At 52.0% G+C, this 11,311-nt stretch overlaps 2 protein-coding genes across 8 annotated transcripts; one reads left to right on the top strand and one right to left on the bottom strand.

Annotated features, from left to right (window-relative positions):
• Positions 1-65: 65 nt before the first annotated feature.
• Positions 66-6,379, top strand: RNF25 (ring finger protein 25). 2 transcript variants are annotated; one of them, XM_081050925.1, is made up of 11 exons: positions 90-149; positions 2,473-2,547; positions 2,782-2,884; positions 2,973-3,040; positions 3,138-3,207; positions 4,356-4,427; positions 4,526-4,669; positions 5,017-5,109; positions 5,405-5,539; positions 5,723-6,014; positions 6,160-6,379. In XM_081050925.1, the coding sequence occupies exons 1-11, from the start codon at positions 109-111 to the stop codon at positions 6,273-6,275; spliced, it is 1,209 nt and encodes a 402-aa protein (XP_080907051.1). In that variant the 5' UTR covers positions 90-108; the 3' UTR covers positions 6,276-6,379. The 2 variants fall into 2 exon arrangements, with proteins under 2 accessions (XP_080907052.1, XP_080907051.1); XM_081050926.1 differs by having other exon boundaries at positions 66-149; positions 5,723-6,379.
• Positions 6,380-7,305: 926 nt separating this feature from the next.
• BCS1L (BCS1 homolog, ubiquinol-cytochrome c reductase complex chaperone) lies at positions 7,306-11,132 on the bottom strand. Of its 6 annotated transcripts, none has more exons than XM_081050919.1 (8): positions 11,032-11,132; positions 9,469-9,837; positions 9,223-9,362; positions 8,806-9,000; positions 8,486-8,549; positions 8,079-8,248; positions 7,776-7,893; positions 7,306-7,634 (listed from the first exon to the last, which is right to left on the bottom strand). In XM_081050919.1, exons 2-8 carry the CDS (start codon positions 9,786-9,788, stop codon positions 7,385-7,387), a joined length of 1,257 nt encoding a protein of 418 aa, XP_080907045.1. In that variant the 5' UTR covers positions 9,789-9,837; positions 11,032-11,132; the 3' UTR covers positions 7,306-7,384. The 6 variants fall into 6 exon arrangements, with proteins under 6 accessions (XP_080907045.1, XP_080907046.1, XP_080907047.1 ...); XM_081050920.1 differs by having other exon boundaries at positions 7,331-7,634; positions 10,064-11,061; XM_081050921.1 differs by having other exon boundaries at positions 7,331-7,634; positions 9,957-11,056.
• Between the last annotated feature and the right edge of the window lie 179 nt (positions 11,133-11,311).

Genomic DNA, 11,311 nt, shown 5'->3' with positions numbered 1-11,311 from the left:
GTCTGCGGTTGCCTAGAAACGGCCTCCAGCCTCACGGCCCCGCCTTTGACGTCCCGCCTCCGCCTTCCCCGAGAACATTTCCGGTTCCGGCTGTGGGCCGGAGAGGACATGGCGGCTTCGGCGTCGGCAGCAGTGGGAGAGGAGGACTGGTAACTTTGGGGCATGGGCTTTGTCTGACCGCCTGGATCCGGTCCGGGGGACAGGCGGCGGCCGCGGACGGTCGGTACGGCGGGCATGTGGGGCGGAGCGAGGGCTGAGGGACGGCAGAGACGCTGACATCGTCCGCTAAGAGCTGCTGGACTGGGGAGCGGGGGGTGGAGGGGCGCTGAGCGGAGAGAGGAGACCGGATCTGCGCCGGTCGGGCCCGCCTTACCTGGTTCGATACCCTCTCCTCAGGCCTCGTCCCACCCCGTCGTCTCCGCCTGAAGTGCATTTGCCCCGGGTCCCGGGCATGCCCGCTTCTCAGCTCGCCCCAGCTCCCCTTTACCTCTCAGCACCGATGTGATGTCCTCCATGTCCCGTCCCCTTTTCCCCTTGAATCAGCCCGTTTCCTCCGAGGTTTTCCTTAGCTCTCTCCCATCCTGACATCAGTAATGAGGACTGTTGTCTGAACGAAGCTTTACACTTCACAAATAGCTCGTAGTCCTTAAGCATTCTTCACAAGAGACTAGAATGTGGAAGGACTCAGGGACTCGGAAATAGGATCAATGTGGGTTCACTCCACGTTTTATTAGCGGTGTGATGCTGGCCAGGCCACCCACTTACCTTCTGTGAGTCAGTGGACTCCGCTGTACAAAACAAACAAAAAAAAAGGAGCTGGTGTGGCGTCTACCTCATAGAATAGTTGGGAGAATCACGATGGATTTGTAACATATACAAGCCTCCTTTTCATTATTAACTCCGAGATGGAGATATCTGAGGAGACTAGATGAGGCCGGAGAGGTGAAAGGAGTATGACCAGGAGTCCAGGTTGTCTGACTCCAAATCTTAGATTCTCAGTACGAGGACGTTCTACCAACGTTTTCTTTTTTTTTTTTGTCTTTTTTTTGTCTTTTTTTTTTTTTTTTTTTTTTGTCACCACCCATCCCAGACCTCGCACCAGGGCCCAAGTCACCTAGGGTGGGTGAACGAGTGAAGGGCCCCTCAATGGAGGTTATACCTCCGTGTTTCATTTGTTCACGAAGTGCAGCTAGTGCTGGTCTTGACTGAGACCATCTCGATTCATGGTTTTCAACTTCTTCAGGAAAACGTGAAGATTCTGAGGAGACACTTGAGTCGTGGAGAGGGCAGCAGTGATTGCACCGCTAGCCCGTGGTGCTCTGAGACTCCCACACTCAGGGCAACCAGACCTACGGCACTGGTACTTTTTTATTTTGAGGTGTCTGCTTAAAAAAAAAATTTGGAGGGAACCACTAAAACATAGGTCATGCTAGGGCAGCCCTGCTCTTGGTAAAGAGGGGACAACATACCGATAAGAAAGCAAACCAAGCGCGTACCTTTCCATGTATTATCTGGGTACAGCTGTGGACTCAAGCCAGTCACTCATCGTCAGTGTCATCCGACTGCTATTTCTGTGATTAACAACGTGTGCCTTCTGATTTACATCAGGACCACTGGGTCCTGCCCTGGATAGGTTGCTCCAGATCAACTAGACAGCAAGGGTCGTAAATACGTTGAATACTAACTACATCCTTCCCTCTTTCCTTTTAAAGGAAAAACTTACATACAAACAGGGAAAAAGAGGCCAACATGCTATTAGGTACTTTCCATAAACAAATCACCTTCCATCCGCACAATAAGCCCAGGTGGTATTATCTAGTATGTAGACAGGGTAACTCAGGCCTACAGACAGAAGTCACTACTCAGATCACATGGCTGGTAAGTGATTGGTACCTAGTACTAACCCCTGGCTGATGGCCGTTCCACTATAATACAGCTTTTCTACCACCTAGATCTGTTCAGGTTGTTATGTCCTTTGAGAAGATTTAGGTTGACTGGTATTGGCAGTGTGTGTAGACTAGGATCCACATGAACGTAGTGTAGGGAAAGCCAGGAGTGGTATTGATAACCTTGATGTTAATCAATGGACATCGTATTTCTTGGTCAAAGAGATGGCCGCTAAGGAACAACCAACAGTGCAGTGAAACTTAAACAGGGAATCAGGAAACCAGGCTCCGGTCTGAGTTGCGCCTCTGTTAAGCCTTAAGTTTCGGGCTAGTCATTTCACCTTCCTGGGAATCTGTTTCCTTATCTGTTGTAGAAATGATCTCTATTCCCATGCTCTGATTCCCATGCTTCCTACCTGGCCGTTTGACAACTTAAAGAATAATATTTTCCCCGTTTTTATGGAGCTTAGCAAGAGAATGCACACAGGCAGATTCCTGTGTTCCTACAAAGCCAGCTTTCATTGGCCTTAGTAGATTTTAACAGGGAGAGCTGTAATCGTGAGTCAGTCTCCCCCTTTCTTTCTAGGGTGCTTCCTTCTGAAGTCGAGGTGTTGGAATCTATCTATCTGGATGAACTACAGGTGGTTAAAGGAAATAGCAGGTATGTATTCAACTAGAGGTGGTCAGGAATCCCCTTAGTGATGAGAAGGTTCCATGCAGAATCTGTGAGACTTGCATCAGAAATGTCTCTCCTAGACAAAGACTCTTCTTTTAATCCCCCGCAAAGGAGCAAGCCCACTGCTTGCATCCTCTGCCCACTTTACTGTCTCAGCCCCATTCTCCCCAACCCGCGAGCCCCTGCCCAGTCACATCCCAGGTCTCCATCTACCTGCAGATCGTCACCATGGGAGGCCTGCATCACCCTGTACCCGGCCACTGCAGAAGACCAAGATTCACAGTATGTCTGCTTCACGCTGGTGCTTCAAGTTCCAGCACAGGTGAGGCCCCTACTTGGTGGTGGCAAGCGGAGGCAGGGGACAGGCTCTGGGGTGGAGTCAGCAGTAACTTGTGGTTTTCTCCTACTAGTATCCCCATGAGGTGCCACAGATCTCTATTCGTAACCCCCGAGGACTCTCAGATGAACAGATCCACAAGTAAGTGGGCTGTTCAGAGCCAGGCAAACTCGAGATACAGCTCAGCCTAGTGAGTGAAGGGTGCAGGCCTAATGTTTGGTTTGCCTCCTTCCTCCAGGATCTCACAGGCGCTGAGCCAAGTTGCCAAGGCTGGGTTGGGTACTGCCATGCTCTATGAACTCATTGAGGTAAGAGGTGTCCTAGCCTGGGGAGATAGCCTTCCCTTCAACCTAGAGCAGTTCTTCTCAAAGGAAGCCCTGGACCTAGAATCTTGAATATATCTGGATTCATTCTTTTAGTCCTTGTTTAGGTGAGGTCTCAATTAATCCTGAAAGGTGAGACTCTTCTGTTTCAAAAACCCTCCCCAAAAGATAGTTCTATAGCTTTCCCAAGTTTCCTATTCCAGCATCTTGGCAGAAAATTACTTCCCCTCTTTAACTTGCATTTTTCTTCAGTTTCAGTGCATTTCTTGTTCTCTTGGCACTGGCAACTGAGTGTCGCAAGAGGTGGAGCCTGCCTGGGGCATGGTCACTCTAAATGAACATCTGAAAGCTAGTCTGCTATTACAGCTGACTAGAAGAACTCATGGGTTTTTTATTCATAGTTTCTATCCTAGTGAAGGAAACAACCCATATGAAGCAACACCTGCAGCTACAAGTTCATATACACAGATCACTTTTGCTGTTTGGGATTAAAAACACAATTAAGCACAGTCTTGTTTTCCTCTACTTTGAGTTTTTAAGAAAAATGTTTAGAAAAGAATGAAGGTGGGTGGCCTGGTGTCAGAGAAAGTGGGTGTAGACCGCTGTAGCACTCCTGATGCAGGCATTCAGGAATTCCAGAATATTAGCTATTCGGATAACAGTGCAAATGCATATTTCGTAGCTCAACACGATGCCTTTTGTATTCTTTGTCCCTCTGGGTTGTCCATGCCTTGACTGACTTTCTGAAAGCCTACTCCAGTACAGACTCATTGGGGCAGTGATGCTCAAAGGGGTTAACCGAGAAAGGCCTCCCAGAAGATGTGTTTGAATTGAACATTTTTTTCTCTCTAAGGTATATTATTTGCATCCCCAAGAGCTATTAAAGGTGACTAAATGACTGGGAAACTTAAATTGGATTTGGAGCGGGGCTGATTTGGGAGGAGGGGTAGGGACTGCAGGATTGATTCCAAGCAGAGGGAGTATCACCAAGACAGAAACGCGTGAACGCGAGGTAACAGACTGGCTTGGTCGGAGACAGGCCAGCCAGCCAGTCACTCCCGGGACTAGTAGACAGGTTTTGCTCCCAGTTCTCGCCACTGCCTCTGTTTGAACAGTGTCTTCTCTCCTCTCAGAAAGGGAAGGAAATTCTCACAGATAACAACATCCCCCATGGCCAGTGCGTCATCTGCCTCTATGGTTTCCAGGTGGGTTTCTCTCTTGGGACCTGGGGTCTGCTTGGGATGAGCACGGAGGGCTCCTAAGAGAGCTCTGACGCACTGCCCTGTATCTGTCCTCCCTCCAGGAGAACGAGGCCTTTACCAAAACACCCTGTTACCACTACTTCCACTGCCACTGCCTTGCTCGGTACATCCAGCACATGGAACACGAGCTGCAGGTTCAAGGACAGGAGCAGGAACAGGAAAGGCAGCATGCCACAACCAAACAGGTCGGCCCTCCAGGCCTTGCTCTCATGTGGCACCACTGGCTCTCACAACCTTTGCTCTCCCTCCCCGTCAGTGGTTCTTAACCTTTTTCGTGTCGTAGATATCTTTGAGATTAATGAACGCTCACCTCTGTCCAGAAAAAGGGCATCTTCATATACATGTAATGACATTGCCTGCAGCTTCAGAGGGTTGCAGACCTGGCAGGAGGCAATCCTCCACTGGGCCTCCTCACTGCTGAGCAGCTACGCCTGAGCCCTTCGGACCCAGGCCTCTGCACATTAGGCTGGCTGACTGGGTGGGGCACCCGGCCACCACCCTGGGCGTGAAACGGGGTGTGATTTCTTTTTAGAAGGCAGTTGGTGTGCAGTGTCCAGTGTGCAGAGAGCCCCTCGTGTACGATCTTGCCTCACTGAAAGCAGCACCCGAACCCCAACAGCCCATGGTAAGGGAACTCCCTTCTAATCTGAGCCAGGAGTAAAGGCATTCTCCAAGGAGGGAGGAGTGGCATCTCGTTTGCCTCCAGTGGGATCTCTGGAATTGGGCTCAACCTGCTTGGGACCTCTCTGCAAAGCCACAGCTCCCACTGGGAGCCCAAGGCTTCATTTGGGAGCCCAAATCTGAGGGACAAAACCAAGAACCTTGCAGATCTCCTGAGCCAGTCCTGGAAGAGCAGGGGCTTGAGCCTGCCGTCTTCTGTGTATTCTTTCCTCCCTGCCAATCTGCCCCTTTCCCTCCAGGAGCTGTACCAGCCCGATGTGGAGAGCTTGCGCCTGCAAGAAGAGCGCAAGCGGCTCTACCAGAGGCAGCAGGAAAAGGGGGGCATCATTGACCTTGAGGCTGAGCGTAACCGGTACTTCATCAGCCTCCAGCAGGTGAGGAAAAGGTTTCCCACTCCACCCATAATGACACCAACCTTTCTACCAACACCCCTCTGCCCTAGGGTGCGCTTTGTCCTACCCAGGGAGGTGATAGGCTGACAGTGGTCGGCTCACTGAATGGGTGGGCCCTGCTGTGAGAAGCTGCATCTCTCACGTCGTCTGCTCACTTCTCTCTAGCCTCCTGCCTCTTTGGAATCCGAGTCAGCTGTGGATGCCTCCAGGGGATCCCAGCCACCCAGTGCTCTCGCTGCAGAACTGTCCGCTTCATCAACTGGCCAACCCACCCTCTCAACTCCTCTGTCTATGGCCTCACAGTACACATGCGAGAAGATTCCAGTGGCCGAGCCAAATCAGCAACGGTTGGGCGAGACCCAGAAAGCTGTGCTAGATCAGCCGCGGGCCAGTCGAGGCCCCTGGAGACAGCCTGAACGGAGGCACTTGAAGGGAAAGGAGTACATTGCCCCCAAAGGTACCGATGACACCCAGCTACTGCCATCTACTGAGGGGCCCATTAAGGAGCCCATGGACTTAAAGCCAGAACCCCATAACCAAGGGGTTGAAGGTCCTTCCCAAGAGAAGGGGCCTGGCAACTGGCAAGGTTCCTCACCCCGCAGGACTCGGGACTGTGCTCGCTGGGAGCGCTCCAAGGGTCGGACATCGGGTTCTTCCTACCCCCGCCTGCCTCGGGGTCGGGGAGCCTACCGGCCTGGTACTCGAAGGGAGCCCTTGAGCCTGGAGTCTGAAGATGGTTCCTAGCAGTACTGTGGGGGGTGAGGGAAATGGGGGTGGATGGGGACAATAAAGAGATTTGGCCTTGTTTGGCTTTCTTTGCTCAATAGTGCCTAGCCTATGAAGTATGGCTGTCCAAGTTCCTAGCAAGACTGGAGTATGGCAGAGGTGCCCCAACCTTGCCCTGAAATCTGTTGCCCCATGAGATCGGGGTCTGGGTAATTTTTTTTTCTTTCTCTTTTTTATTTTATTGGAGAAGGGGAACAGGACTTTATTGGGGTACAGTGTGTACTTCCAGGACTTTTTTTTTTCTCCCCAAGTCAAGTTGTCCTTTCAATCTTAGTTGTGGAGGGCACAGCTCAGCTCCAGGTCCAATTGCCATTGCTAGTTGCAGGGGGCACAGCCCCACCATCCCGTGCGGGAGATCGAACCGGCAACCTTGTGGTTGAGAGGACGCGCTCCAACCAACTGAACCATCCAGGAGCTCAGCGGCAGCTCAGCTCAAGGTGCCGTGTTCAATCTTAGTTGCAGGGGGCCAAGCCCACCATCCCTTGTGGGACTCAAGGAATCAAACTGGCAACCTTGTGGTTGAGAGCTCACTGGCCCATGTGGGAATTGAACTGGCAGCCTTCGGAGTTAGCACGGAGCTCCAACCGCCTGAGCCACCGGGCCGGCCCGGTCTGGGTAATCTTAAGGAGTGTAGTAGGTTTCAGGGAAACTAGTGGATGCCAACATCTAAGAACATGCAGGAACCATTCTGCCGTGTAACCCACTGTTTATATACCCATATTGTATGTGTGTGTGTGTGTATATATATATATATATATATATATATATATATATATACACGTGTGTATACATTTTCAAAAATAAGGTAGAGGATTGCACTGTTCTATTTACTATGGGGTATCCTCTTTCTCCTGTGTCTTAAGCTGTGCTGCTAGCACTTAGATATGTGGACACCTGGTGACCCCTGTAGGCATCTGGGATTACATCCACTGCTTTTTACTCTCGTACCAACACAGGGAGGTAGGAAAGGTGGTCAGAGACCAGAGTAGTGTGGCACATGTTTATTGACCCCCTAGAGGAGGGCTGCTGAGCACAGCCTCGTCACCGCAGGGACTCAGCATTGTGAATTGCCGCTGCAGGGTCGTTCTTATACAGCATGAAATAGCCCTGCACCTGGGCGGGACTGATCTGGGTTGTAGACTGAAGGACACGTTCTGCAAAGGCCTCCGCCAAGGAAGGTGCCTGCCCTGGATAGAACCTCTGGAACATCTGGGTCAGCTGCCAGCGTGAGCAGTAGCCCACGTACTCCTTCAGGTCTACTCGCCCCGGGCGTATCAGAGCAGGGTCCAGTCTAAGAGGAGAAGGCAGCAAAAGCAGAGTCATGGGCAATAGTACCACGGGTACCCCCAAAATGACGGTCCCCTCGGAACCTCCTCATCCTCCTAAGACGCTGAGGTGGAGCCTGGCCTCAGAGTACCTCACTCCTTCCTACCTGTCCACGTGGTTGGTGGTCATGAACACAATGCGGGCCTCAGTGGAAGCCACACCATCCAAAGCATTGAGCAGTCCACTGAAGGTGAGACGACCTAGACCTTGGTACTTTACCGGGTCTAGTGGAAGGCAGAGAGAAAGAAGGTTAAAATCAGTCCTTTCTGTTCCCCACCACATTCCCCTACTTCTCTGCGCCTCTGTGGGCTCTTATTGCTAGCCCAGGCAACCTCCAGCAGCCCTCCGGATTCCCACTTTTCTTCTACTGTTCATTTAGAAACCCCTTCCCTCAACTCCTCTCACTTACTGTCCACAGCAAGGTCTCGACTGAGAAAGGCAGCATCCACGTCTTCCAGGAGCACCAGGCTCTGCTGAGGGGCCACACTCAGCAAGTGGTTGAGCCGGTCATCGGAGAGGCTGGAGTCTGTGAGACTCAGTAAGCATATGCTGTGCTCCAGTTCCCCAGCCAGGGCTGTGCTACAGAAGACGGGAGGACGGATGGTTGGCAAGCTGGGAATTCGTCCTTGGGCCCACTGCTTGTTCCTCACCGTACTAGGTGTGTCTCAGGCCTACCCCTTCCACCACCCCACCCTAATGTTCCTCATGTCTCATGTTTATCCCGGTCCCTGTTCCCCACACTCCTTTCTCTTTCCAATCCCATCAGCCCAGTTTTCCTCCAGTTTGAGGACTAAGAAAAACATTGACTCTACTTACATAAAACTGCTCTTTCCACAACCAGGGGGTCCGTAAAGCAGGTAGCCACGTCTGTAAGGAATGCCTAGAAATACCGCCAGGATGATCACCAAGGCCTGAAATCATGTACTCTACCCCAGACATCCACATTCATTCCCACCCTGCTCCTCGGAGGCGCAAGGACCTTGGCATTGGAAGAAATCATCGCCGTAGGCAACTTTCCCCTCATCTCTGGGAACTGGGCTAGAGCTTTACATTCATTCCATCTGGCCAGAGACTAGCCTGTTTCCTCCTGCTCTAACATCAAACACGGTCTGACCAAGACCCCAGCTGCTGCTCACCTCTGTCAATGTACCACTTGGGGTTATCAATGAATTCCCGGATGTCTCTGACAATTCGCTCAGCCAAACCCTGTTCTAGAACCACAGAATCCAGTGGCCGCCGCCGGCGTGGATAGCCAAAGGAGCGCCATTCAGAGCCCACGGCTGTGTACATCACTGTCTTCCCTTCCTCCTGCTGCAAGGCTAAATCTCGAGCTGGAGGCGGGGGGGTGGGGGAGAGGTGATATGAGACAAAGCCAGTATTCCTCTCTGCTGTGCAACTAAGGCAGAGCTGTACAAAACCAGCTTCCCCTGCTGGTTCCCCTTCCTCTGGCCCCCTGCTCCCAGGGCTCATGGCTTCCAAGCTTATTTCCTCTAAGTTAAATGCCCACATCCCTGCAAGCCCCCATAGGGCCTGCCTATGCCATCATCCCACACCTTCCTTCAAGATGTTGAAGAAAACCTTGCGGTCAGTGCCCAGAGCTGTGAAGGTGACAGATTCCCAAGGAGTCCCCGTCTGCAGGTCTATCATTTGCATATCTCGGCTTCGTTCCACTCGGATCCATTTCCCCTGATACCTGAATAAGAATGATCAAAATTGGGGTGAATGAACTGGTGAAACTCAGCTCCCCTCATTCTCCTTTTCTACTCTTGGAGCCCTCCCTCCCTGGCTCCCCACCTTACCAGATAAAGTGGTTTCCAGGGCTGGGGATAAATTCAAACTTAGTGGAGATGCGGCCACTCTCATGCTGAAGGTACGAGGTCTCGACACTGAGGTGCTGCGTACGGGTACTATGGCGGGTGAGCCAGCTCAGCAACCAGGCATAGCTCCTGTCTCGAGCAGGGACTTCCAGTGTGATCATGTAATGGCGCCGGAATGCCACCAGGCCTAGCTGGGCGCCCTTCCGGGCCACGGCCAGGGCCGTGCCCACACCCACCAGTCCAAATCCAGCCCCAAAGTAGGGATTGTCCTTCAGGGCCAGAATAAAGTCTGAGAAGGGCATCTTAAAAGGGAAACACTGAACCTCACAGGCCCTGAAGCATTTTCAAAACCTGGGGATGAGCGCAGTGGGGATGGGACAAAGCACAAGATTAGTTTAGAAATTGGACTACACAATTCCTCCCCTCCCCCCTCCTGCACAAGCTGGGAGCAGGAAAGACAGGTCAGCTACCGTGTACTTTAATATCCTCCCTTTGTGGAACGGCCACGGTGTTGTAACGCAAGGGCTGAGACTCCAGGCCCCTTGACCCATGTTGCCCATCATTATCCTGCTCATACCTGTTTCCTGAAAGAAGACTATGTCTGGAGATTTCTTACTTCTGAGAGTAACCAGCTTCACAACAGGATAACAGAATTTTTGTGGTCCCTGGGACCAGCTGAGATACAAAGGGGCCCACTGGCCAGAGTTTGTAGGGGATGAAGCCATTGTCTTCCCCTGACCTGTCAGTAACCCCAAGCCTTGTTACCATGAGTGACGTCCTTCGAATATCCTCTCCTTTATATGCTCAATTCCTAATGTCCTGTTTAGCCCTTTATTACCTCCTACCTAAAGTCTCTTTAAAATTTAGTTCTTGAAATGGCATTTAATTGGTCTCCACCCTCTGTGCTATACAGAGGCCCAGGTCTTCCTTAAGATTGGCTTTAATTACTATCCCTACTCCAACACTCTCCACGGACCCCTGAATTAAGTAAAAAACAAACAAAAAGACCTTTGCCTGATACCCAAAGCCCTCCATAACAAACCGCCCACCTACCTTTCATGGCTTAGCTCCTAAAACTAACTCCCTGTTGAACAAACGCAAACCACCTCCCACCTCCTGGCTCAAGCAGTTCTCTCAACTTGAAAGCCTATTTTAATTGCTCTCCAACTGAAGTCCTCCTCATCTGCTACTTTCTCCATGGTGATTTTTCAGAATTCTCCGCAATAAAACGAGACCGGGTCTAACTGTAGACTATAGGATCCCGAAAGGTAGGAAGCCAGATGGTTTCTAGCACACCTCCCCGGCCCCCTGTCACTTCGCTCTGCTCCTGGCACGCGGAGCGTGAACTGACAGCAGTGCCCTCCGCTGAGGCTCCGAGTTGGAACCAGAATTCCAAAATACCTATGCGTGGAAGGCCACAGGCAAAGCCCTATCCGTTCCGGGTCCTTGATGGACGCTCAGAAGCCCCCTCCCGAACGGCCTCCACACCCCAGCTCGCGCCTCCAGCAACGTGCCCTGGAGCAATGTGTCACTCCGCCCCCTTACCGCCATGACTCTCTGGCCCTCCCTCTCAGTGGTGTCACCGCTCCGCACGCCAGGGCAGCGCCGCTCGGCCCCGCCCCGAGGTCTCTCATCCACTTCCCGCCACGCCCCCCACGAGAACCCTGCCACTCTGCTCCACAACTCTCGATGGTACTCCTCGGGCTCCTTGGCTGGGAGGAGTTGGAGGTTGGGGAAACGAGAGAGAAAACCATAGAGTACTACTCCCGCCGCCAAGAGGTAGAGAGAGCGGTCTCCATAGGCCCGATGCCACAGAGGCCGCTGG

The sequence above is a fragment of the Rhinolophus hipposideros genome (assembly GCF_964194185.1).
Source record: "Rhinolophus hipposideros genome assembly, chromosome: 6".
Classification (NCBI taxonomy): domain Eukaryota; kingdom Metazoa; phylum Chordata; class Mammalia; order Chiroptera; family Rhinolophidae; genus Rhinolophus; species Rhinolophus hipposideros.
The sequence above is the reverse complement of the archived record's forward strand: the minus strand, read 5'-3'. Positions and strand labels throughout refer to the sequence as shown.